General features: G+C 46.6%; 2 protein-coding genes across 7 annotated transcripts; one reads left to right on the plus strand and one right to left on the minus strand.

Moving 5' to 3' along the window:
- Positions 1–134: 134 nt before the first annotated feature.
- Positions 135–16,015, plus strand: TEX28 (testis expressed 28). Of its 4 annotated transcripts, none has more exons than XM_081175896.1 (7): positions 135–499; positions 2,029–2,140; positions 5,523–5,589; positions 10,091–10,161; positions 10,978–11,648; positions 14,317–14,452; positions 15,581–16,015. In XM_081175896.1, exons 3-7 carry the CDS (start codon positions 5,535–5,537, stop codon positions 15,893–15,895), a joined length of 1,248 nt encoding a protein of 415 aa, XP_081032022.1. In that variant the 5' UTR covers positions 135–499; positions 2,029–2,140; positions 5,523–5,534; the 3' UTR covers positions 15,896–16,015. The 4 variants fall into 4 exon arrangements, with proteins under 4 accessions (XP_081032022.1, XP_081032023.1, XP_081032024.1 ...); XM_081175898.1 differs by lacking the exon at positions 135–499 and adding an exon at positions 569–899; XM_081175899.1 differs by lacking the exon at positions 135–499 and adding an exon at positions 930–1,080.
- Positions 16,016–16,119: 104 nt separating this feature from the next.
- On the minus strand, positions 16,120–25,669 carry OPN1MW3 (opsin 1, medium wave sensitive 3). Of its 3 annotated transcripts, none has more exons than XM_081175901.1 (6): positions 21,851–22,627; positions 21,080–21,376; positions 20,476–20,644; positions 19,637–19,802; positions 18,768–19,007; positions 16,120–17,763 (listed from the first exon to the last, which is right to left on the minus strand). In XM_081175901.1, the coding sequence occupies exons 1-6, from the start codon at positions 21,957–21,959 to the stop codon at positions 17,647–17,649; spliced, it is 1,098 nt and encodes a 365-aa protein (XP_081032027.1). In that variant the 5' UTR covers positions 21,960–22,627; the 3' UTR covers positions 16,120–17,646. The 3 variants fall into 3 exon arrangements, with proteins under 3 accessions (XP_081032027.1, XP_081032028.1, XP_081032026.1); XM_081175902.1 differs by lacking the exon at positions 21,851–22,627 and adding exons at positions 22,981–23,225; positions 25,471–25,669 and having other exon boundaries at positions 17,653–19,007; XM_081175900.1 differs by having other exon boundaries at positions 17,653–19,007.
- Between the last annotated feature and the right edge of the window lie 998 nt (positions 25,670–26,667).

Genomic DNA, 26,667 nt, shown 5'->3' on the forward strand with positions numbered 1-26,667 from the left:
AACGTTTGAAATTCCTCGCGCGCCATTATGTCTGACAGAGCGAAGGGCGGATAACGTTGATTGGTCTCTCCGGGCAACCGACTCGGCGCGCCGCAGTTCTAATTGGCCGGTTCTTTCACGGAACGCTCTTCCTCTGATATGATAGGCTGAGCAGCAGGCGGGGTGGGAGTGGGCTGTGCTATATGGGATACGCTTTGCTATCGGCTTCTCAAAACTGCGCCCCTCCTGCCTTCTGTTTGGCTAGATCCTCCGGGAGCCACGCCCCATATTCTATTACCAGGTCCCGCCGTCTGCCCTACGGAAGCCTTTGGCCCCTCCCCTCTTTTGGCGGCCAACGCGCTTTCCTGGTCCCCTCGTGCTTTCCCCTTTATAACGGTCAACGATATAGGGGACAGTCGCACGCTGATTGACGTGTGTGCAGGCCAATGAGAATGCAGCTTCGGCAGATTTAATTTGTAGGAACCTCCCTAATCCTCCCGCCCTCCGAAATCTGCGTGAGGTGAGGGAGGGTCGGGAAGTTTAGGAATTAATGGTCGCTTGCATGATACTTACAGGTGTTGCTTTCTCTCCTCAGAGGAAGACAGAGCCCCATTCAAGTGCCTTCAAAGGGAACGTGGATGGGCGATAAGGGGTCATTTTTTCCAAGGGGACCAAGCGCTCTCTGAAAAATGTATAATAATAATAATAGCAATAAAGGAGAAAGACAAACAAAAAGATAGGCATGGTGTTTCTCTGCTCCTTTATATTTATTATTATTATTATTATTTTAAAAATATTTATTTGTACCCCACCTTTCTTCCTCACAAGGTTTCAAGGTGGCTTACAGATAAAATATACACCCCCAAGACACAGACTTCTGAAGGGGAAGGAGGGAGTGATTTTAAAGAAACCCAATACCGGTGAGGATGATTAATAAGAACACTGCTAATTTATATGGCTCCATCGATGTGACATTTTCCAAAAGGACAGCCATATTAGCCTGTTGCAGCAAAAACACAACCTACAGCCTTACAGAGCTGTCAAGATCCACAAATTTTCCACAGCTTTCAAGTGGGAACACAGGGAGCTGCCTTGCACCAGGTCAGTTGCCTAACACTGATGGATCTAGCTCAAGGCCGTCCACTCTGACTGGCAGCGTCTCTCCAGGGTTTCAGGCAGGGGTTTCCCTGGCCCAGCCTGGAGGTGCCTTTGGGGATTGAAGCGGAGATGTTTTGTATACAAGGCAGATGCTCCGTTACTGAGCCAGGACCTCTTCCCTTTTACACACACACAATATTATTCACCACCTTGTTTGTTCTTGCTTAAATCTGTTTCCTGTAAAATGCTGCAAAGTATTGTTTTCAACCCTCTGGGTCTTTTAAACAATATTGTGAAGCTAAGTTTTGCAAGAGATGACGTATGCTACTACAGCACAGCAGTACAGTGCATCTTGCAAAATCCTGCTTCCAATATATAAAAAAAATAAATTTTCAAAATTACAAATAAAAGCAAGGCTCTTGTCCAGGGGAAATGTAGTCAATAGCACTTAAGTTTGTCCCAGCAAAATCATGCTTTCATTTCCCTCCCAGCAGCGGACAATAATGAGAAGGACAGGGCAGCAAGATGTCTGGCCATGGCTAATTTTCACTACGCATTACTGAGGGGGTGGGGAGAAACTCAACGTGGGGCTCTAGTTTTCTGTCTTAACATCTAGTTCTGCTCTAAAAATCTCTCTTTTTCCCCCTGCCTTCCATGCATATTCTCAAACCTTCCTCAGTTTTTTTCTGTCCTTTCACTACCTCTTACTGTTATGAAACAAATTATCCAGAAAGGTAACAGTTGAGAACTTGCTGTTTTTTATTGACTTGCTGGATGTGCATTGTGAATAGCAGATATAGTACATATAAAACAGGAAGATGGTTGCAATCTATTTCTGATGGGTGAGAGTAGAATTAATATCACAACAGGAACGTTAGGCAAAAGCATTTATGTGACATCCCATTGCATTTCTGCAGGCAAAACTAATTCTATGTCAATACCTTCTGGTAGGAAACAGCCAGGAAACATTTACTACACAACAGGGCCCTGGAATGTCAGGCATGAGAGAAGAAAGCCAAGTAGGGTAGGAGCCACATACAGGAGTAGGTGTCAACAGGTTCAGGTAAGACAAATACTATTTGGTCCACATATAATTGCCAGGAAGCTTTTGAGCCCAGTTAATACAAGAGTACCGTAGATTAAAAATCAAGTACCATGGCTTAGGGATGGAGAAAAGGGTAAATTGGACAGGTCAAAGCCTGTGAATGTTAGCATTTATGTCAAAACTGGGAACAAGAAGTCAAAAAGTTAATGTTTGAGAGATATCTTTGCTCTTTTAAACCCTCACTTTTCATAATTCCATTATCCCTTCCACCAAAAGGCAGAAAGCAGTATTTGTTGGCAAAGGTACTCTTCACAGCTCACAGGGGACCTACTACTTCTAGATTTATCTATGCCACTTTTCCTGGGAGAAGGAGCCTGCAAATACAGAAAACATGGTCATTGATTCTTAACCCAATGCACCTCTATTTGGCTTAAGAAAGGAGAGATAAGTTATGAGGAACTATCCTGGGATAGCTCAGTCAGTAGAGCATGAGACTCTTAACTCAGGGTCGTGGTTTTGAGCCCCACATTGAGCAAAAGATTCATGCATTGCAGAGGGATGGACTAGATGACCCTCATGGTCCCTTCCAAGCCTATGATTCTACAAAGTTGTTTATACATGCAGATATGACTGGCAAGCCAACTGGGCCAGATTTAATCTGTATATCATTCGTTGTGTGTTCCCAAAGTACACTTTCCCCCTTACAGTGGAAGAGGACTTTTACAATGACTTTTTCTTCTTACTTGCTCCAGTGAGCAGGGCTATGCAATTTAGCCTTGGGATAACCTTCCAGTGCGGGAGTGTGCCTCTGCTCAGTTCTGGTCTTCCTGAGCTCAAAGTGACAATGTGTTGACAGAGGTCTACCAAACTTTCTATAAAAAACCCTCTCTTTTCAATTGGCAGGAGGCTATTTAGGGTGGGAAGAGGGAGGTGGGAAAGAGGAAGGTTAGATGTTCACAAACAGGCTACTGCAAAGCTGTCAATCATATAACATTTCAGATCCATAGATCCATTTCAGTCCGGATTCCATCCTGGTTTCGGGACCGAGACAGCTCTGGTCACTCTAACAGATGATATCCGTAGACAACTGGATCGAGGCGAGTCGGGACTGCTGATTCTCTTAGATTTGTCAGCAGCCTTTGACATCGTCGATCATGATCTTCTGGACCACCGCCTTGCCAATGTGGGGATACAGGGCATAGCCTGTCACTGGCTGTGCTCTTTTATCTCTGGTTGGGGACAGAGGGTGGTGCTAGGGAGGGAGATGTCGTCACACCACTCCTTGGTGTGTGGAGTGCCGCAGGGCGCAATCCTCTCCCCAATGCTTTTTAACATCTTTATGCGCCCCCTTGCCCAGATTGTCTGGAGTTTTGGGCTGGGTTGTCACCAATATGCTGATGTCACTCAGCTCTATCTGCTGATGGATGGTCACACCGACTCGGCCCCGGACACACTGACCAGATGCTTGGAAGCTGTGGCTGGATGGTTTCGTGGGAGCCGATTGAAACTAAATCCTTCGAAGACAGAGGTCCTCTGGCTGGGTCGGGATGGCATAGGGATGAGGGACCAACTCCCTTCTCTTGTGGGGGCCCAATTAGTGCCATTGCCTTCCGTTTGGGTGTAATCCTTGACGGCTCCCTTTCCATGGAGGTGCAAGTTACAGCAACAGCCAAGGCGACATATTTCCACCTTCGCCGCATCAAGCAGTTGGTCCCTTACCTTTCCCGCCTTGACCTGGCCACAGTGATCCATGTGACGGTCACCTCCAGGCTTGACTACTGTAATTCGCTCTACGCGGGGCTGCCCTTGAAGCTGTCCCAGAAACTCCAGCGGGTGCAGAATGCTGCAGCGAGGCTCCTCACGGGGTCTCTGCCATGGGAGCATATTCACCCAGTGCTTTTCCAGTGGCACTGGCTCCCGGTGCAGTACAGGGTCAGATTTAAGGTGCTTGTTTTGACCTTTAAAGCCCTTTGTGGCTTAGGGCCCTCATATTTATGGGACCGCCTCTCCCAATATGCCCCACGGAGGACCTTAAGGTCCACAAATAGCAACATCCTAGAGGTCCCGGGCCCTAAGGAAGTCAGATTAGCCTCAACCAGAGCCAGGGCCTTTTCAACACTGGCTCTGGCCTCTGTTTCATGAGACCAGGGCCCTGCGGGATCTGATTTCTTTCCGCAGGGCCTATAAGACAGAGTTGTTCCGCCTAGCCTTTGGCTTGGAGCCAATTTGATTCCCTCCCCCTCTTTCTTTCTTTTTTCCTTTCTCCTTCTGTGTTGGAACTCCTCTTTGGGGACTTCCCTGGCTTTTTTCTGGCCCATGTAGGACCAGTCTGGATAGTTAGCCTTGGTGAAGACTTGACATTATCATCCCCAAAAAGTTTTTGATTTGAGTTTCCACTGAAATGAGGCTGCATCTTAAAGTTTTAATGTTGTATTTTAATCTGTTTTTTAAGCTGTATTTCAACCAATTGTTTTTATATTTGGTGTGAGCCACCCTGAGCCTGGTCTTGGCTGGGGAGGGCGGGGTATAAATAATAATAATAATAATAATAATAATAATAATAATAATAATTATTATTATTATTATTATTATTATTATTATTATTATTACAACTGTAGCAGCAGCAGTGTTCTCCCCACAAGTAGAAGACAAACCTGTGCTGTCAATAAATTGTTTGGGGAAACTCTTGGAGAGGGACATCAGGTAGATACAAGTAGGCACAGAGAGCAAATTTTGTGGTGGTGGCACTGTCTCCTCAATAACCAGGGACCTAGCCAAACCCAAGGAGGAATACTCGGATGGTAATAAGCCCAAGCTTGTGCAAGTACTTAACCACCCTGCCTGCAAAACATAAAGCTCCTGAGATCAAGTCAGAAGGATACGGGCAGGCTAGCATCAATCAGTGGGGATTGCTGCCACCTAGCCTGTTGATGGGAAATCGCTACAACCCAAGTTTTGCTGATAGATCTGGCAGATTATTATTAAGGTCCTAGCACATGGGTAGGCACACAGCCATCCACCAAGAGAGTCCATGGTGCACAACTAAAAAAACAGTTTAAAACAACCTTCTAAAACAGTTTAAAATTCCTAAAAGCAATTACCTACACTCAAACTAATCATAACAGAGTTGCTAGGAACAGAATTTTCAGCCATCAATTGGCCAAGTAAACAGGAATCATTTTAAATATATCCTAAAAGTTCACAGTGAAGGAGACTGATTCACCTCCTTTGGGAGGGCATTCCACTTTTTAAAAAAATTTTAATTGCAGGGCACTTGAAAGAGTGGTGATATTCCAGTGCTAACATATAGCCACACTTGTACAACTGGCAATTGCAGACACAACATGTCATCAAAAAAGCAAGATGAACCAGAATTGTCTTGAATAGTTTCTCTTCACAGGCATCCTGTGCCATGGTTCCACAGTCACAACCTTCATTCCCCAGTCATTTTGAAGCAAACATGATGAGTAAGTTGCTTATTCACTAGAGTGGTGATTTGGCCTCTGATGGCTATGGCATCAGAGGTTATGGTGGCAGCATCCAAGTGTTTGATTATAAAGGGATATAGATGCTTAAGAGGGAGCAAAAGATCAGAGAATTCCACAAGGGGGGGGTGGAAATATCCCAGCATTCCATTACCTTGTTTGGCCAGCTCAGCAGCAGCTGCAAGGGCTGCATGGACTGTAGCACATGCTTCAATAACTGTAACCTGGTCAGCATCGCTCTTATGCACAACCTATAAAAGACACAGACAAGAAGCACCCCATATGCAGAAAATGACTGGCCAACTAACATAATAAAACAATAACCTATTGCAACCTTTGGCCCTCCAGATATTGCTTGACTACAACTTCCATCATGTCTAACAATTGGCCATGCTGGCCAGGAAGTTGGAGTCCAAAATACAAATGGCTAATTCAGTGTTCCCCAACCTTTTTTGGGCAAAGGCACACTTGTTTCATGAAAAAAATCTCGAGGCACACCACCATTACAGCCCCGTGACGTCAGCGCGCAGCGTCACGCCGGGAGGGACATGAATTGCTAGCAAATTACATAATCACCTCCTTGAGGGCTGGCTCATCTTCTCCGAAGGCAGAACCCCATTAATTAACAGGACAGACTCACACCATAGCCAAGACGGGGGAAAACCTCAGTCATGCACAGTCATGCACATGTGGGGGCTAAATGAGGACGAAGACCGGGCAGAGAGTAGGGTTCAAATCACCCCACCTGGCCAGGACAATCCCTGGGTGCTCCCTTGGGCCACTCGCCTGACCCACCTCGCAGGGCTGTTGTTGCGAGGATAACACGGGGAGAACCACGCGCGCCCCCGGGAGCTCCTTGGAGGAGAAAGCAAATGCACGAAATATATGAGAGGCGACCAGGTTTTGCAGGTGAGGGGCCCCCGCCAGCCTCCGCTTCCAACACCCGGCGCAACAACGCCAAAGTTTCCCCCCGGGCTCGGCTCGGGGAGCAGCGCTGCTCCCCCCCCCGGCTCCCCTTCGCCCTCCCGGCTCTCTCTGCCGCCCACTGGGGACCCCCCTCACCTGCCAAGTCCGGAGCGCCGGTGGAAGTTGCATGCATGCATGCAGGGCGCCGCGTTGCCATTGCATTGCACTGCACTCCATGCAACGCCTGCACGCATGCATTGCCTTGCACGCCCGCCAAGGGGTCTCCCCGCGGCCCGATGCGGCCCCTCCGGCGCGGATGCAGCATTGCAAAAATAAAACCCCCCCGACGCAGCCCTACCTGGGGGGGCAGCCTCCGCCGCTCCGCCTCCGCGGGGATCCCCGGGCTCCATCCTGCCGCCCGATCTCCGCGGGGGCGCAGGCAGGCTGCGCGGGGTCTGCACGGAAGAGCCCCTGCCCGGCCGGCCGCCGCCGCTGCGCTCATTCCACGGCCGGGAGAAGAGCGCTTCAAACAAAACGCCCGGCCTGCCAGGCCACGCTGGGAAACGTAGTTTGCGCACCCCGCGCGGGCGCGGAGCCCAAGGGCGAGGGGACTACAGATCCCGGCAGCCCCCGCGCCGGGGACGGAGGGGGAGAGGCAGGGTGCAGGGATGGAGGGACGGGTGGGCGAGTGAGTGAGTGGCAGCCGCCAAGCCTTGGCCGAGAGCCAGGAAGGGCCTCCCCGGAGGAGGAGGAGGAGGAGGAGGGAGGCGCAGAGCGGGAGGGAGGGAGGGAACCCCAGGGGTCATCTAGTGACGGCGCCCCAATCGAAAATTTGACTTAAAAAAAAAATCTTTCGAATTTTTTAATTTTTCCCGCGGCACACCAGGCAACATCTCGCGGCACACTAGTGTGCCGCGGAACAGTGGTTGGGAAACACTGGGCTAATTCAAGCTACTGCTGTTCTCTAGTGGAAAGTAAGAGGCCCATGTGAACTAAGAAAATGGAGGAGGCCTGTTCAGCATCAGACATCGCCCTCAAAAAGTGGGCTGTAAGTGGAGAGCAATCTGCACTTTATTCTTATACTACAGTAGGTACTCTAGATACTGAACCAAAAAAAAAAAAAAAAAAAAAAGAATTACTGTATGCACACTTGTGCACAAAGCTGGGTTACCAAAATGATAAATCATAAGTGGTTATCAATATAAACCTTTTCACTTGCTTTAATAGCAAAATGTCCTGGTGCTGCAGATCTCTGCTTCCTAGGGAGATTTTGAGCAGAAACCCAAGGTAACTTTTGAGAAAGCAAAATGTAATGTAACTGAATTGAATGAACTCAAGTCACGTAGTTTTTGCCCCCCCCCCAAACCCTCATTTATGATACCTACTTCAATATCTGCCTGAAGACAGTCTCTCTATTATTCTGGTGGAGCTAGACTTTATGTCTGCAGCTGGAAACTGGTGAAACATGACTTCTAGGCAGATTACTTGGGAACAGCTTATGGCTGTGCAATACCTCAGGCCTATTTTAGCAATTTCGTGGCTATATGGCCAGCTAATATCAGTCATCTGCCATCTAGTGGTAGATACGTGTATGTCTCAATGATGCAAGTACTTACCAGTATGTATGGTCCTTTTTTTTTTTTTTGGTATGACGTATCAGAAATTTTGGCCTTTGTCCAAAGAGACTGATTTATGTTACAGCCTTGGCTCTAGTATATAGGTCATAATGACAACCAATTAGTCTGGGCCTAGCATTCACTAAGTTTTTTGGCATTTCATAATATCTGTTAACATTCCAAATCTGCCACATTCCAAGTATTTTATGTAATCAGAATGATGTACAAGCATTATTGTGGCAAGGATTCAGTGAGAGCAAATTCACCATGCGTTGGTTCAATTCACAATCTTTCCCAACCTCCATGAGTGTAATTAATTAAAAAGTCTAGTTTTGTTCCAGAAGTGCATCCTCCTTAAATTGAATCTGTGTGTGGGGGAATAAGTGAACACACAGCATCCTTCACATAAGTAAAACACCTGGCTGTAGTATAATAAAGAAACACTACCACAAACAGGCCTACCTAGTGTTGTCAACAGGGAGAGATGAAACTTTTAAACACAGAGAAAATAAGTCACATTACCTAGTTCACATCTTCAGTGAGATAGTATGTCACAGGTGGAATAACCAATACAGCCCCCTCTGCCTTTCTTAACACCTGAGGAGGCAGACTTTCAGATATTTGGGGCCTCCGTTAATTAGGACTTTATCCTTCTATCCCTAGTGGTTACAGAAGTTGGCAAACCACTTTGACTATTTGGGGTTGAGGTGCTGGCTCATCACCCCTCACACCCACCTCTAAATGTCCTGCAAGACACCTGTTTGCTTAATATATATGCAACCCCTACTCAAAGGAGATCTTACCATGAGGCAAATGAGGTGTTTGCCTCAGGCAGAAAGCTGAAGGACATACAACTCTTAACACATAAAGCACAATGCACCAGGAAATTCTCTTGTAGAAAAGTCTTGTTGGCAGAGCTCTTGGATTGATTAGTGGGAAGGGGAAACTGCATTATATGAAGTCAGGTGTGCAGAATCTGTTGTACACCAGGTGTTGTTGGATTACAACTGCCATCACCCCTGACCATTGGTCATGCTGACTGGGGGAGCTGATGGGAGTTGGAGTCCACAACATCTGAAAGGCCACAGGTGCACCATCCCTGTATTAAGAGGATTGAACTTGTTCACATTTCAGTCACAAACAGTGGCATTGTGTCCTTTATTGGCACCCAGGGCACAGACGGTTCACGGGACCAGGCTGCGCCACCTGCCCACCCACCCACGCAGGAGGAGCCCAGGCGACCAAAACAGCCCTTGGCAGGTGAATTCTCCCAGCACTGGCCAGCCGGTCATTCAGTGAGGGGAGGCCAGGACAGGCTGGGCTCCTGGGCCCAAAGACCCCCGGTGACAGGCATGGTGGGGATCCTTGCTTGGAGGCTACCTGGCTCACACCCCCTCAAAATCATGCATTCAGGGCCCCCCAGTCCTCCCCAAAGTGTTCCTGATCACAAACATTTTTGGGGGGAGGGGAGAACTCTAGAATATATTATTATGCTTTTAATGTGTTTGTTTGTAAGCTTTTGATACTTAACAAATGGGATGGGAAATGTCTAATATTCATTTAATAATTAAGGATAATGATGATGATGACCATGATGATGACAATGTTGATAAAGACTTGGAGTAATGGAGATGAAGGTGGACACATACTGTCCCTTGCGTAGTGTCTCATGGGGCCCTTAGCTTGGGTCCAGGATGAGATAGAATCATAGAATCGTAGAGTTGGAAGGGACCCCAAGGAACATCTAGTCCACCCCCTGCAATGCAGGAATCTCAGCTAAAGCATCTGTGACAGATGACCATCCAAGCTCTGCTTAAAAACCTCCAAGGAAGGAGAGTCCACAAGGGAGACCGTTCCACTGTGGAACAACTCTTACTGTCAGAAAGTTTTTCTGCATGTTTAGTTGGAATTTCATTTATTGAATGAATTGCTCTTTGATGCACATGCCTGTCTCCTTACAGCACCCATGGTGGATCTCTGTAATTCAACCAAGGGAGAATCCTTTCAGGAAGCAGAAGACTCTGCCAGTTCTGTGAGTGACCAAAAGATACAGCCTGATTTCCCCCAGGGCATGTGGCTCTCTTGGGGAGACTCTTAAAAGCCCCGGCCCATGTTCCACACATTAACTGCCCACTATCTGTGGTTATTGGTTCCAGGAGCTGCACCTGCCATGGCTTTAGGGGAGAAAACATTATGATGTCACTGTGACAGGAGAAGTCAGGAAACATTTCTCTGTCATGCCTTACCAATGCAGTCAGCAGGGACCAAAGGAAGGCTTTGCCCCTCAAGTCCTGCTCACTCACTAAACCTGGGTCCCTCCCCAATGCCAATGAAGAATAAGTGCCTAATCCCCTTGTGGGGAGAGGCAGGTAGTGAGGATGGAAGATGGTGAACAGGGCTCAAGGCTATAATTTCAATAGGAACTGTGATGTTAGTCCTGCTTAGCTTGAATCAAGGAGTCAGGAAGTGTTGGTGGTGAACAACCTGAGTGACTGTTTAGCCTACAAGGAGTGCTTGCCAAGTCAGCTGTCTCTTGTTCAGCACCCCAGTCCTTCATCCCAAGTGACTGGAGCAGTATCATGTACATTCAAATATTATTGCCCAATTTATTTTTAATTGTATTGTTAAATTTATGATTAAAATTGTAAATGGTATCAGTCCTTAGAGGAAGCACAGCAGAGTGCTTTGTGGGATAGATAAAAAGATCAATAATGGCCATGGCAGAATGCATTCTAGATGAAGTATAATTCAGTGTCTTGTGATGTAGCTAGTGGGGACCCAGCATGAATTCATAGCTGATGTCATTGGCTCTTTCTCTGATCATCTTCCCACCTCGTCCCTGTGGTAGGAGGACCCCCCTCGGCCCCGCAGTGTCTCTGTTGTTTCTACCACTTCCCAATTAAGTAGTCGCAACCCAAAGGATGTCCTACGCCATCGCATATTCCACTTATCTGAGATGCTGCGGGTGGAGAAAGCCAATCGGGATGACAATACCTCATGCTATGTGGAGCTGGTGGGCAAGGCAGACAGAGAGAAAGCACCTTCCATCCGGCAGGCCTTTGAACGTATCAACCAGCGCTCCTCAGCCAATATTGCCCAACTAGAACAGCGTCTGCAGGATTCCTGGGCTCAGCTGAAGAAGTTGGAACAGAGGATTTTTACAAGCCAGGACAGCAGCAGCAGTGCTACTCCTGCCCAGCAGCAGCTCACCACTCCCAGGAACAGCATGTCTCACCAGCCATCCTTCAGCATACCCAGAAACCGCACTACAGAAACTTGCATTGTTGAGGAACTCCTTCCTTCCATCTCGGAGAGCAAAGAAAACAGGTCTGCTCAAGAGGCTTCCTCAAAGCAAATCCTTGAGGAAGAGATCAAGCAGAGGGTTCAAGAGTTGAAAGCTCAGCTGCTTGATCTTAGAGAAGACCACAAGGTCCTGGAGGATGAGTGGCACAAGCTGGATGAGTCATGGAAGGCTGACAAACAACAGATGATGGAACTGCTGCAGGAGGAGAAGAAGAGGTGGGCACCCACATTAATGAGGGCAGTTGGCTCCAGTATCCCATCTCCTGACACCCCATTCTCAGGTTTGATGTTTCCTGGTCTCCTGTCTCCTTGTCCCCCTGCTCAGTCTCACAGGTTCAGAGCCTGTGGCTCAAGATCTGTTAGGGCCAGAATCTAGAGTTGTGTGCCAAGGCCCCATGACCCCACAGTTCTCTAGGGAAATGACACAGGACAACAGCATACAGTGGTACCTCGGGTTAAGAACATAATTGGTTCTGGAGGTCTGTTCTTAACCTGAAATTGTTCTTAACTTGAGGTACCACTTTAGCTAATGGGGCCTCCCGCCACCGCCGCGCAATTTCTGTTCTCATCCTGAAGCAAAGTTCTTAACCCGAGGTACTATTTCTGGGTTAGCTGAGTCTGTAACCTGAAGCGTCTGTAACCTGAAGCATCTGTAATCCGAGGTACCACTGTACTGGGTTTTTGCCTTGAACAATTTTGCCTGTAACAATTGGTTACAGTAAATAATGGTTTGGCATAAGCATTGGGTAAAGCCGTTACTATTCCACTCCAATGCATCTGCTGGAAGTGCATCAAAGGATAAATCACATCTTGGGGAGGGGGGAAATGCCCTTTGACCTACCGTATATCAAATAGGGGTACCCCCCACAGGGCCCCCTTTGGAAGAGTGGTGAGCCCCCCGCCCCTGCCTAGATGTCAGACAGAACCATTCCTCCTGGATCCTTTTAACAGGATACCCTTTCCCAAAGGGGGCAGGCAGAGGCTACAACCTCCCCTCCAGCCAAGATCTAGGCTTACCCAATTCCTAACCGCCTTACAAAGTTGTGATTTGCTATGAGAAAGGTGAGAACCAGATGGTGAGTGCCAATTTGCCAAATGGAAAAATTCCTGCCCAGCCCTGAATATGGTGGCCGGCTTGGTCCATAGCAAGGTGAAAGCACAAGTAAAAGCAATCAAATTAAGGGGTGGGGATCCAACAAAAAAGGCAGGGAAGTCTTCTGGGCAGGCCGCAATTTAACGCCCCCTGGGAGTGGGCCCAAGCATTCCCATTGACTGGTTGAGCCCACCACCAGGGGAACGCCCATCCAAGGACTGCTGGTATTGGCCAATAGCTGGGAGCCGGGCGATTGAGCCTGCCATTCACTGGATCATTTGCATGGTCTGAGGCCTGGCCGCAAGACTGCCCACCAAGGAATGTGATCAGACTTCTATTACTGGATACATGGGCTTTTTGAACTGTGTGCCACATTTCCTTTTCCATCTGCATTAACACCAGGGCCAGCACATTGTTGGGCACCTGCAGAGGTCCACACTCCTGCAGGTGGCCCACTGCCCGCTCTCTGGAGCACCCTGCTCATGCTCCTCCTAGTTATTTCTGCTTGTGCATCTTGTCCTTTCCAAACATGCCAGCACTGACAAGAGTGAGGTGATGGAGAAGCAACCTCCATTTCCCTTGTGCTCTGCCTCTGGGTAGTTGTGTGGATTGGAAACAGAGGGAGAGGGCAAAGAACTGGACAGTGATGCTTTGGAAAGGGGTGCATTGAGTGTGAATTGGCCCCCACAAAAAAAAACACCTGGAACTAGCGCTGACTCACACAGAGGCACAGAAGCAAACCCCTTTCCCCCCATAGCTTATGCTGTACCTATACCATGGTACAGGATCTAGCTTGCCAATTCCTTCTGATCTCCATGCTTTCTCTGCTGCAGTTACATTACATGGAAACCAAGGTCCCAGTTTTCTTGTAATGAGGAAAAGGGAAGAGCTATCATGTCCTTAGAAATGAAGGAATTCTGAATGTCTTCTGTTCAAAGAAGAGAGACCTAGCCTCCACAAAAGGGCACATTTTTAGAGCAATGGACATTCTGAAAGCACATTAATGGCAGCTGATGCAAATGTGCCTATTTTCCTCCAAGCTTAAGCTCTGGGTGGGGAAAATGTTCGGCAAGTCTGAAGCAGAAACACAATATTGTTTGGCTGTGCCAGTGATGTCTCAAAAAAGTTTTTAAAAAATAAGGTAATGAATGAACTGCTTATGCAACACTTTTTAAAAAATAGAAAAGTAGACAATCCATCTGATGCATAGGATGAGAGGCAAGGCTGATGGCTGAGCTAGCATTTGATTTGCTAGTAAACATATTTGTCATTTCAAATAGAATGGCAGTGTTATAGAAGAGTTTGCCCCCCCCCCAACAATTCCACTTTAGCAGTGAGCAACCTGCCTGGTATTTTTTCTATACTCTATAGAATACTTAGCATAACAGCAAATTCAACACAGCCAGGATCACACAATTCTTGGGTGTCAAACTATCCTGGTAACATGCTCACGTGGGCCCTCATCTTCAAGGACACCCAGAAGTGTTTCTTCTCACTCTTCTTTGGTTCAGCGCCCTAATATTTACCACACACTACTTGGTGCCCTTGAGTCTGCTGGGTAATCATGGCCATCTCTCTTTCACTGCTCAACTGTGTCTTGTCACTGGAAGTGTCAAATGAGGGAACAGAGCCAACTCAATCATAATCCATTTACCAGCAGTGTTTTAAGCTCAGGCTGTAATAAGATCAGCCAGCTGGCTTGGGATATGTGTGCAAAGAGGGAAGCAAGGGATAAAGGACCAGACGGCAGAACTTCACTCCACCCTCCTTGACTGTGCCACCCTTCTCCAGGTACTACCATCTCGAAGTGCAGGTGAATGATGTGATACAGATAAATCTCAATGAGATCACCAACCTCAAACATGACCTGGCATGCACGGAGGAGAAAATGGTCTATCAGTCTTATGAGAGGTCCCGGGACATCTGGGTAAGGAGCTCCCATGTCTAGGAGCCCAAGATGTATGCATGGCACTATTATGAAGGGCAGCGAGTAGGACAGTGGAGTGATCCTCATGTTATTGGCCATGACAGAATGTGTGGATGCAGAGGCAATGAGGTATATTACATTATGGGGTAGGCCATAACAGTCAGCTTTAGATGCAGCAGTGTGTTTCCAGGGGGATGTCATGTATTGCCTATGTCAAAGTAGATTGCTAGAAAGCTCAGAGGATTCAGGTCAATATTTATTTAGAATAGCTTAGAATATTGGAGGGTGGGGTGGCATTGACCTTTTTGTAGAGTGATACCCAAGGTGGGTGGATGTGTACTGATTCAAGCTGGCCAGTGGATGGTTTTATTACCCATATGCTGATACGTTCCTTATTGGCAAGTATTTCACTTGCATATATTGTAACACCATTATCACATGGACTATGGGACCTATAACAAAATTATACAGTGGAGAATGCTCCCATTCAGGATGTTCCAATTCAGTCCCCTTCCCAATCACAGGAGCCAGCTCCTAGGGGCTGTGGGGGCTTTGGCTCCCACAATAAAATATTTGAGGGGGCTGGGCCCCCACAAAGTTGATGTGCATTCCCATTAAAATGGTCTGCATGCACTGCCTCGTGTGATTGATTATGCAGGGTGGGGCTTACCTGGGTCCCCACAATATTTTATTCAAGTTGGCACCCCTGTTCCCAATGATTTTCTGTTTCCCATCTCTCAGTAAGCACTCTATTGCTACAGAATGTGCTTGAACTACATTGGGCTGTTTTGCCCCCCTCCCCAATTTATGTTCACCAAATATTTTTGTGTACTACTTCTGCACACCTTGGGGTCTCCCTGAGCTTGCTGATGCCTCCCTTTTGTATGAGCATTGTGCCATTTGACTACCTAAGAACTGGCACTTGGCAAACTGAGATTGCTAACAGGATATAAGATAGGACCATCAAAGAATAGCATTATAATTTAAGAATTGCACATTCCAGGCGAGAAATAAGGGTGTGGGAACCCAAACAGGTTTATCTGAGGGAAAGACCAGCCATTTTGGGGACAGGTGGTCTAGAACCTGATCTGATCTGGACCTCATACCTTCTCCTTGTACCCCTGCCAGGAGGTGCTGGACTCCTACCAGACCCGGCTGTCCAAACTCGAAATGCAGCAGCAAACCCAGCAACAGGAGGCAATGGAGCTACCCCAGGCCAGTGTGTATAAACTTTATGGACAGCTCATAAACCTGCTGCTGACCATTGCCACCATTCTCTTGGTGTGTGTTTCCACTATTTCAGCCTGTTCCCTTCCTCTCCTGCGCACTCGCTGGCGTGCCCTGGCCACCCTGCTTGTGATTGTCATCATAAGCGCTGCCTGGAAGTACTTCCCTGTCATTCGTCAACAGGAATGGAGAACATGGCTTCCCTCTGCTTGGTAGGCAGAGAACAAAATGGCACACAAATTTGCTTATCCATCCTGATGCTCTCCAACACTCCCTACTCTCAATGCTTATTTAACTACTTGTTTGTTTATTTATTAATTAAAAATTAAGAGCCTATTCCCCTGTGCTTTCCCACGTGTCTATTTCTCCCTGTGTCTATGCCAACCTATATGTGATAGTTAACTGAAAAAAAAATTCCAGGTGAGAAGCCTAACTCTAGGTTGCAACATCCAAGATGGGTCAAAAATCTGTAAGGAGCTTGGGTGGTGGTATCCATGCTAAGCAAGGTGATTCAGTAGGAAGTAGGCAGAGAGCTAGGACACACACATGTTCTGAAAGCTGACTTGAGTATGAAAAAAACACACACAAATGGAACTTGTCCTGAGGTAGAAAAACCTAATTGCATCTTATTACCCCCTAATTAACAAAAGGCACTCTCCATGGCAGTGCTTTTCATATTCAGCTCTTGCTCATGTCAATAGAATTTGCACACAAGAACTTCCCAATGGATTGTGCCTGGTGGGTTAGATCTCTTCTCTCCCATTCTTCAACTCTTAATAGTACTGAAAACCCTCCTGCCAGAGGCAACTGCTTCACCTTGCCTCATGGTTGTCTTGATTGATTGATTGATTGATTGATTGATTGATTGCACCTGCAAGCAAGGAAAACTACTCTCCTCTCTCCACAGTTATTACTCTGGCAACTATTGCACCCCCTTCCCATGCATCAAACACTGTTTTGTTACATAGTTTGTAGGATAAAAACTGAGCTTTTATACAGAAGTTAAAAATCTTTATTCTCTATCTCATTCTTCTTGCTGCAGTCAGTTTTGTTTTTGTTTTTCCCCATTTCCCCCATTGCATTTCTAGCTAGATGTCCCAGGGACACAATAGGCTTTAGTATCAAACACTATGTACAGAAAGGTTCCAGTTGAGCCGTGTTGGGGAGAAGCACTAAGTCCTCAGTGGTGTCCAAGGTGGCTCGTGCTGATTCTCCGTGGTTCTGTCCCACATTAGAATTACGTCAGCTCCTAGACAGAGCTAGAACTCAATAAACCCAACCTTGCTGAGGCACAGACACCTTGGAGGACAAACTTTATTCACCTGTCCACCCCTGTGATGCACTCTCTGGTACCAGTGATTTTTTTTATAGGAAGGACAGAGCAAAAGGGAATCAAAATAGGTGCTGCATGGTCAAATTGTGAATTATATTGGTTCACATCCACCAACTCATTCATCCACAGGAATCAGTGTGTTGAACTTGGGATGTGTGGTCTTCAGGGCAGTTTCAAGGAAGGGCCTTGGACAGAGTTGCTTTACAAAAGCTATATACTTCCCACAAGGAGCCCCCTTAGTTCTGCTCCCTTCTGGGAGACAGAGTAACAAGTGGGAGACTACTTAAGGATCTCAGCTGAGGAGAAGGAGTGTCCAAGCAACCCCTGATGTCCCAGGAAAGGTGCACAATGCTGGTATATTTGAGCATGGAATTCTGCATCCTTCACCCCCATCCAAAAACAATTCTCGGAGAAAAATAGAAACATTTCCCTCCCCCAACCACAGGAGAAACAGCAGTACCCCAGCCTGGGGCACAGTCTAAGTTCAAAGGAGAGGATCTGTTGAGATGGCAGGCCAGTATTTCATATGCTCAAAGGGAATCCATACGGCACAGAAGGAAGGGGAGGCTCACAATCACTGGGGCTCTCCTGGGAGGCAGAGTTCTGTCACGGTGTCCATCCAGGCATGGGGCTCTTATGATGGCGATACAGAAGAATTAGAGACAGAGGAGACTTCAGTGCGGGAAGTAGAGGAGACCTCAGAGCCATCATCAACTTTCTTGCCAAAGAGCTGCAATATGCAGTTACGGAACTGCAGGAGAGAAAGGAAGAGGTAAGGTTCCACAAATGTAAGATTCCACACTTATGAAAGAATAACCAGCTGCACTAAGATGAGGGACACATGGCTTGTCAGTAGTACAAGTGAAAAGTATTGAGGGGTCTTAGTAGACCACAAGCTTAACATGAGTCAACAGTGTGATGCAGGAGCAAAAAATGCTAATGCCATTCTAGACTGCATCAACAGAAGTATGGTGTCCTAATCAAGGAAAGGCATAGTACCACTATTCTGCCTTGCTCAGATCACACCTGGAATATTGTGTCCGGTTTTGGGCACCACAATTTAAGAATGATGTTGACAAGCTGGAAAGTGTGCAGAGGAGGGCAACCAAAATGATCAAGGGTCTGGAAATCAAGCCTTATGAAGAATGGTTGAGGGAGCTAGGTAAGTTTAGCCTGGGGAAGAGGAAACTAAGAGGAGATATGATAACCATCTTCAAGTATCTCCAGGGTGTCACATGAAAGATGGAGCAAGCTTGTTTTCTCCTGCTCTGGAGGGAACCAGAGGTTTCAAGTTACAAGAACGGAGATTCCAACTCAACATCAGGAATAACTTTCTGATGGCAAGAGCCATTTGACAGTGGAATGGGATCCCTCGGAAGGTGGTGGACTCTCCTTCCCTGGAGATTTGAAAGCAGAGGTTGGGTGGCCATCTGCCATGGATGCTTTAGCTGAGATTCCTGCATTGCAAGGGGGTTCTATTAGATTACCCTTGGGGTCCCTTCCAACTCTACAGTTCCATGATTCTAAGAGAGAGGGCAAGTGGGTGGAGGAAATGGAGACAAGGTTAATCAGAACTGGCGAGCAGTTCTACATGCCTCCAGTGTGTATAGTTATACAACATGCGTCATCTACAAGGCCATTCATCCTACATGGGGTTTTCTGTCCATAAATCCCTTCCCTTACAACTCTGGTTTTCAGTACTTTTAATATCTTGGCTAGCCTCTTAATTCTCCATTTTACAATATAGCAGATTACCTGTCTGTTCATGAAGACGTAGATAATGGGGTTGTAGATGGTGGCGCTCTTTGCAAAGAAGGCAGGCAGGGCAGCTGCAAGGGGGTGGAAGGCATAGCCTGGGTTGGCAGCAGCAAAGCAGGCAAAGATCGTGTATGGTCCCCAGCAGAAGCAATAGGCGATGATCATAACCACTACCATCCTTGATACTTCCCTCTCAGCTTTCTGTGTAGATTCCGACTCCTTCTGCTGGGCAGCAACCTGTACAAGAGGAAGAGGAGGTGAGAGTAAAGATGGTGTTTAGATTATTCCCACACACAGAACATGGGGGAGAGGGATTCAACCTGCAACAAACCTGGTTTAGGTAAAACAAGAGAAGGTCTCATGGGAGACTATATCCAGGTATGTTTCAATCAGGCTATCTTCTCACAAGCAATATACAGCAAGCCATGGAAAAGGGAAGGAATCCAGTGGAAAGGAGGGGGGGTGCCAACTGGATCTGGATAACAGGGGATCACCAAGAAATTAAGCAGGGGCAGAGAGTGGGGTCTGCTACAGAAATGAAAATCCCACTATATTTGTGGGGTCTTGTCTGGCATGCAGCTATGGAGAGAACATTCTACTGTTGGTTGCAATGTGAACAAGGGGATTCCACAGTGCAAGTAGTAAAATGAAGGCATGGTAGAATGTTAGAAATTGGTAGTTTGATCGCAGACAAAGACCCCAGAGGTATGGTAGCTCAAGTTTGGGAGAGATGCAGTTTCAGAAATAGGAGAATCAGCAAAAGGGACAGGATTAAGGGTGACTGTTCCTGTGTGAAGCTTTGTTCTGAGCCTGAGGGAGAGTCAGGGCATGCAGAGGTGGGGTCCTAGGATAGGGTGGGTGCTCACCGCACGGATAGCGAGCCACACTTGCAGGTAGCAGAGAATGATGACAGCCAGTGGGAGGAAGCAACAGGTGATCATGAGCACAACCATGTAAGACTGAACTCCAGGGTCCTCACTGCCACTGAATACATCTGGACCGCATGATGTCTTCAGACCATGGGGCCAGTACCTGCAGGACAGGGAGAGGAAAGAGGGCTTAAATCACCTTTGAGTCTCTTCCACCACTATTTGATGAGAGAACGACTGTCTCTCATGCAGAGCAGTTCAAAAGAGAAAACAGAGCAGAGCAAGGGCGTAGTGGGAGGGGGGAATAAAAAAATACATAGCTAACTGAGGTTCTCCCCCCCCCCAAATTCTGGCTACACACATGGAGTGGTGGCCTTTGTGATATGAATAAACATTCTAACCATTCTGTAGTTTTAACATTCCTGTGATAAGCTGATTGACACAAACTGCTTTAAGCCTTATACATAAATGCCCATTGCCTGAGGCAGTACTTGAATAGAATACCCTACTTAAGCTTCACAACCCCAGGAAAATTTCCCCATGCCAAAAGCTACATGTAATATCTCACGGACTGTAAAAGGGGCAGATTTTCTCACAGCAAAGAACTCCATGACCTCTTCTTTCCCTATAATCTTTCTCAGTGGACATTGCCTGGCTTGAACAGTTCTGTGTTACTTTGGCAAAGTTTGTGGCACTTGTCCTGCTAGCACGGTTGAAATGGAATAGGGTCTAACCTTCCCAGTCCCCATCATCAGCCCTTCTTTTTATGTACATGTGCTTACATTACTTGCTTCTCTCCACAGCTGCTGCCGGTCCAAGTCTCTCCTCACACTCACCTACTCCAGCCAAAGATGGGTGGTGCTGTCCAGATACAAGACCACACCCAGGAGAAGACAATGCCAGCCATGGCCAATTTGGCATCAAACTTGACATTTCCAAAGGGCTTGCAGACAACAACCCAACGCTCCCAGGAGATAATGGCTAAAGACCAGAGGGCTGTTATGCCTGTGGGAGAGGAAAGAACAGAGGGCGCAGTTGTCACAAAAAGGGAGTATGGATTCTACCACGAGACTTTGGGACTGTCCCATTTCATCTCCCGTTGCCTGGCTTTCTCAGCAACTACAATAATAGTTGAGGGCATTGTAGAACAAACTTTTGCACTTGCTAAACACCATAGCTAAAGAGTTCTGGAATGCACAGAATTCATAGGAGGAAGACAAGCAGGGATAAGGGTGGGGCTGGCATTCCTTCTACCCCATAAATTCCTGACAAGGAGAACCAGGGTGGAAAGAGTGTGGTGATCTTGGAAGACAACAGGACTCTGGCTTGTGATTAAATGGGGGTAAATATATGAGCCAGGACGGATAACATGGGGAAGGAATAGGATGGCAGAGCATTAAGCAGAAATTATTGTAAATAATAAATCCCTTGGCCTCTTACCACAAGCAGACACGGTGTATCCTTCCAACACACACATGGGATGACCAAGAATGAAATAGCCAAAGATCTGGTTGATGACGCTGATGGTGCTGGCAATAACTGTCTCACCCAGATCAGCTATTGCCAAGTTCACCAAAATCCAGTTGAGTGGATGCCGTAGCTTCTTGAATTTGGCAGTGGCCACCAATACCAAACCATTAGTGAAGACCGAGGCAACGACCACAAAGATCATCCAGAGAGAAGTGATGTTATAGACCCATCGTGGTGCAATGTGATAGTTTGGACCTTCAAAAGGGTCTGCAAAGGAGGGAAAAGGTTAGGAGTTGGAGGGATCCCAGCCTGCCTCACAAGATAATCCATCAGGAATCTACTGTACCAAGACCTGGGAAGGCATCTTCCCATATTTTATTAGTGTCCCTTCCCTTGCAGACCGTACAGGGTCCTTCCCCTTCACAAGTCATACACCAGGAAAGTGGATAAGGTCACACCTCTCTCTAGTTGCACACAGAGACCTCCACCTGGACCAGCTGAGAACCCTTCCTTGTCTAGTCCCAAACACTTTCCAGAACCTTTCCCAAAAAACCTTGGGCAAATTCCACTTTTCGAACACTTGTCCCCTAGACAGGCTTGTAACCAACTAACCATCCCTCTTGCTGCATCACCTGCTCTATCAAGATTCAGCTAAATCCCAGTACACCCCCATGTCTAATCCCCAATTTTAGGCTTCTAAACCCCCCCCCCCAATTTCTGCTGCCCTGTTGCTGGGCTCACCCCGAGTATTGTTGCTGTTGGTGTAAGTAAACAAGCTGTCTCTGGTGGTATCATCATCTTCATTGCGCCGGCGGGCAGCAAATACAGCCACATCCCAGGCTTCTGTCATGGCCTTTGCTGCCTTCTTTCCCACCTTCCACCTGCACTTGTTTGCTGCCCTGTCCCACTCCCTCCCTTTTGCTTTTTCTTTCCTACTAGATTCTCTCTGTCTCTGTTGCTCTCTGTTTTCCTCTCTCTTTCCCTCGCTACCGCTCAGTCTCTCCCATCCGCTTGTCTGTGCCAGGGTCCAGGACAAATACTAATTTATATACCTACCCCCCCAGGTGGATTAAGCACCCAGCTTGGAGCACAAGATCCCCAAAGCCCTTAAATGTTTTATCCCTTAATTGGGCTGCGATTTGGCCCCCTCCCTGTCTCAGCCCCCCCCCCCCATTTACCATGGCATGAAGGACTCACGCGTACCCTGCGTCACCATGGGTGTCTTTGCCGGACACTTCAGGTGAGGGATGAGCATGGAAGGGTGATTAGAGAGTCAAAAGAGCTCAGCTAATCCCTCTCAGAACGGTCCTTCCTTGCAATTTCCTAATGGCCCATTTTTCTAACTAGGCCAAAGCACGTTTTGGCCCAATCTTCCTACAGCCGGAGATAGCTGTTCATCACTGAAGGCAAGGTTTCACCATGGACTCACCAACCATGGTGCCGCAAAGCAATATGCCTCAGAATTGCCTGTCCTCTGCCAAGGCCAAAACAAACCCCACAAAATGCTTCCTTAAGCAGAACGACCCCAAGCTCCGAGCGATGCAAGATTCCAGGGCTCTCTGGGTTTGTGTTTCCTTTAGAATGAACCACAGTGGAAACTGGGGGGTCCTTATGTTATATGTTTCATTAAACATATATACAACCTGAGCCTGTGATGGAGGGGTTCACAGCATGAACGCCCCAAGGGAGTCTTGCTTTCCCCATAACTGCAGCCTTGGATTCAAACAGAAATCAAACATCTTTTGAGAAAGTCCCCCATGTTATTCTTGTGAGGAAGCTGGCAAAATGTGGGGTGAACAAAGTAACTGTTAGGTGGATTTGTAGCTGGTTGGAGGACCAAAACCAAAGTTGCTGAACAACTCCAGGCACACCTGGAAGAAGCAGACCATTTGGATCCCTTCCAGTCGGGATTCAGGCCTCATCATGGGACTGAAACTGCCTTGGTCGCTCTGGCTGATGATCTCCGGTGGGCTAGGGACAAAGGTGAGAGCTGTTTCCGAGTTCTGCTGGATCTCTCAGCGGCTTTTGATACAATCAACCATAACATCCTTCTGGACCGCCTAGGTTATCTGTTTTCTGACATGATTGAGGATCGCAGAGCCAGAGGCAAAGAAGTCTGGAGAGATAAAATCGAGATATGGAAATATCAATGAGAGGCAGGACTGAGATTTGGATATGCTTTGAGGTTCAGACTGTGGGAAGCCGATAAATCAAAATTAAAATCAAAATTACAATTTGGAAGACAATTTGATCTTTTTTATTTTATTTTTTATTTTTATTGGATTATGATTTGATATGTTAATTGGATTTTTTTATTGGAAAATTAATAAACGCTCTAACAAAAAAAGAAAAGAAAAAAGAAAGACCTACATTGGCTTCCAGTACGTTTCCGAGCACAATTCAAAATGCTGGTGCTGACCTTTAAAGCCCTAAATGGCCTCGGTCCAGTATACCTGAAGGAGCGTCTCCACCCCCATCATTCTGCCCGGACGCTGAGGTCCAGCACCGAGGGCCTTCTGGTGGTTCCCTCACTGTGAGAAGCCAAGTTTCAGGGAACCAGGCAGAGGGCCTTCTCGGTAGTGGCGCCCGCCCTGTGGAATGCCCTCCCACCAGATGTCAAAGAGAAGAACAACTACCAGACTTTTAGAAGACATCTGAAGGCAGCCCTGTTTAGGGAAGCTTTTAATGTGTAACAGACTATTGTATTTTAATATTTTGTTGGAAGCCGCCCAGAGTGGCTGGGGAAACCCAGCCAGATGGGTGGGGTATAAATAAATAAATTATCATTATCATTATTATTATTATTCCTCATCATCCTGGAGAAAAATGACAAGTGGGGTGCCACAGGGCCTGTTGTTGTTCAACATCTTTATAAACAACTTGGATGGAGGATTTGAGGGGATGCTCATCCAATTTGCAGATGACCCCAAATTGGCAGGGCTAACTAATGCCACAGAAGACAGAATTGGAATTCAAAATGACCTTAACAGATTGGAGAACTGGCCCCAAGCTAACAAAATGAATTTCATTAGGGACAAATGTCAGGTTCTGCACTTAGGCAGGAAGAACTAGATGCACAAATATAAGATGGGGGGGGCACTTGGCTTACTAGCAGGACATGTGGAAAGGTTCTCGGGGTCTTGGTGGACCACAAGCTCAACATGCGTCAGCAGTGTGATGCATGCAGGAGCAAATAAAAAAAAATTAAAAAAATAAAATGCTAATGCCATTCTAGACTGTATCAACAGAAGTATGGTGTCCTAATCAAGGAAAGTCATAGTACCACTCTATTCTGCCTTGCTCAGACCACACCTGGAATACTGGGTCCAATTTTGGGCACCACAATTTAAGAACAATGTTGACAAGCTGGAAAGTGTGCAGAGGAGGACAACCAAAATGATCAAGGGTCTGGAAATCAAGCCTTATGAAGAATGGTTGAGGGAGCTAGGTAAGTTTAGCCTGGGGAAGAGGAGACTGAGAGGAGATATGATAACCATCTTCAAGTATCTCCAGGGCTGTCACATGAAAGATGGAGCAAGCTTGTTTTCTCCTGCTCTGGAGGGAACCAGAGGTTTCAAGTTACAAGAACGGAGATTCCAACTCAACATCAGGAATAACTTTCTGATGGCAAGAGCCATTTGACAGTGGAATGGGATCCCTCGGAAGGTGGTGGACTCTCCTTCCCTGGAGATTTGAAAGCAGAGGTTGGGTGGCCATCTGCCATGGATGCTTTAGCTGAGATTCCTGCATTGCAAGGGGGTTCTATTAGATTACCCTTGGGGTCCCTTCCAACTCTACAGTTCCATGATTCTATGATATCTCCCTCCCTCCCTCCCTCCCTCCTTCCTTCCTTCCTTCCTTCCTTCCTTCCTTCCTTCCTTCCTTCCTTCCCTCCCTTCCTCCCTTTTTCTTTCTCTCTCTGACTTCTGCCTACTTCTAACATCTAGTTCATACACCTCAGCTATCAACTCTTGCTTCTGAGTAAGGCTTTCACTGCATACCACCCTGATTTTATTGTCTTCCTTTCATAAACACTTTGAGGGGGTTTTTTAGCAATCGAACTATGTATAAATTTTATGAAATAATAAATAAACCACAGATGAAAGAAGAGGAGAAGACGAAACAGGCTGGAGACTTAAAAACAGAATGGAGGTCCTTCCCTTATGACTCCAGATGTTGGGGAGGGGGAAGGCAGATCCACTGTCTCTCTTCATCACCCTTCCTATGGAGTGTAGCACCTCACTGGGGAAGAGCATGGGGGGAGTATTTCACCCATTCAGGGTGAGGAGCAAAACAGGGGGAGGAGGCAGAGCTGGAGACAGAGGAGCATTGCTTCCATAGGTGAAATCAGACACACTCACCCAGAAGCAGTGTACATTTGAACATGCAGGAGTCTCATGGGAAGAGAGCCTTGTAAGTGAGCTTGCCCCATCTTGTATTCAAAAGCTGGGGAGGAGATGAGGGAGACTGTTGGGACATATTCATTGGTGCTGTTCAGTTCTGCATCTCTTGCCTTGCTTGTGTCCCTTTGGACCATGACTTTTGGACTCAAATCCCGCTGCCGAGTTTGCACATTTATTAGCCTGAATATTTAGTTTCTATATTTAGTTTCAAGTAAGAGCCAGCGTTGTCGTGCTTTGGGACGGGAGCATGACACAGGGAGAAGAAAATGGGTAGGAGAAGCCTGTTCACCACCTCAAGCTTCTTGGAGGAAAGCAGACTATAAATGCAATAGTAGTAGTAGTTTAGTGTAGTTGGTTCGCAGACCATAAACATCATAAACAGTATAGAGTTAACACAACTAGAGCAGTGAAAAACCACAATATGCATGCATATAAATGTAATTAATAAACAAAACGAAAGAAAGAAAGAAAGAAAGAAAGAAAGAAAGAAAGAAAGAAAGAAAGAAAGAAAGGAAGGAAGGAAGGAAAGCAATAAGACAGCAGAAAGGAATTTAAGCCAGACTAATACTGAGGATAATATGTTGCAGAATGTCTTAGCTTTGCAACAGAAAGACACCAGATTTGGTGTCAGATGGGATTCCCTGGAAGGGTGTTCTGCACTCAGAGGGCCACACCTGGGAATGCCGTCTTACTTGTCACTACTTGCCTAATTTCAGAAGGCAGGGGGTTGGGGGAGACTCCAATAAGGGCCTCAGGTGATAAGCATAACATCAGGAAGCGTTGGTGGTCCTTCAAGATACCCAGGTCTCAAACCCTTTAGATCTTTCTTTATTGTCTTCACATATTAGCTCTTTTGTTTGGCTGTGTTAAAGATTTAGTCCCATCTGGTGATAGGGAGATATAATAAGGTATGAGAAAACATAAATCCGTACACTTTGTTGGGAATACTTTGAGACTCCAGTGAAGTTTTTGAATACTAGTTATTATTTATTTAATTAAACATACCAGACACTCAAGTGTTTCTATTTTCTTTTTTTCCTGTATACAATAAAATTATATATATATATCTGATATGTTTAACTAAATGAATAATAACTAGTATTCCAAATGTGTGTGTGTGTATGTGTGTGTGTTTAGCACCCACACTTTGAAAAA

This window comes from Podarcis bocagei (genome assembly GCF_964188305.1).
Source record: "Podarcis bocagei genome assembly, chromosome: 17".
Classification (NCBI taxonomy): domain Eukaryota; kingdom Metazoa; phylum Chordata; class Lepidosauria; order Squamata; family Lacertidae; genus Podarcis; species Podarcis bocagei.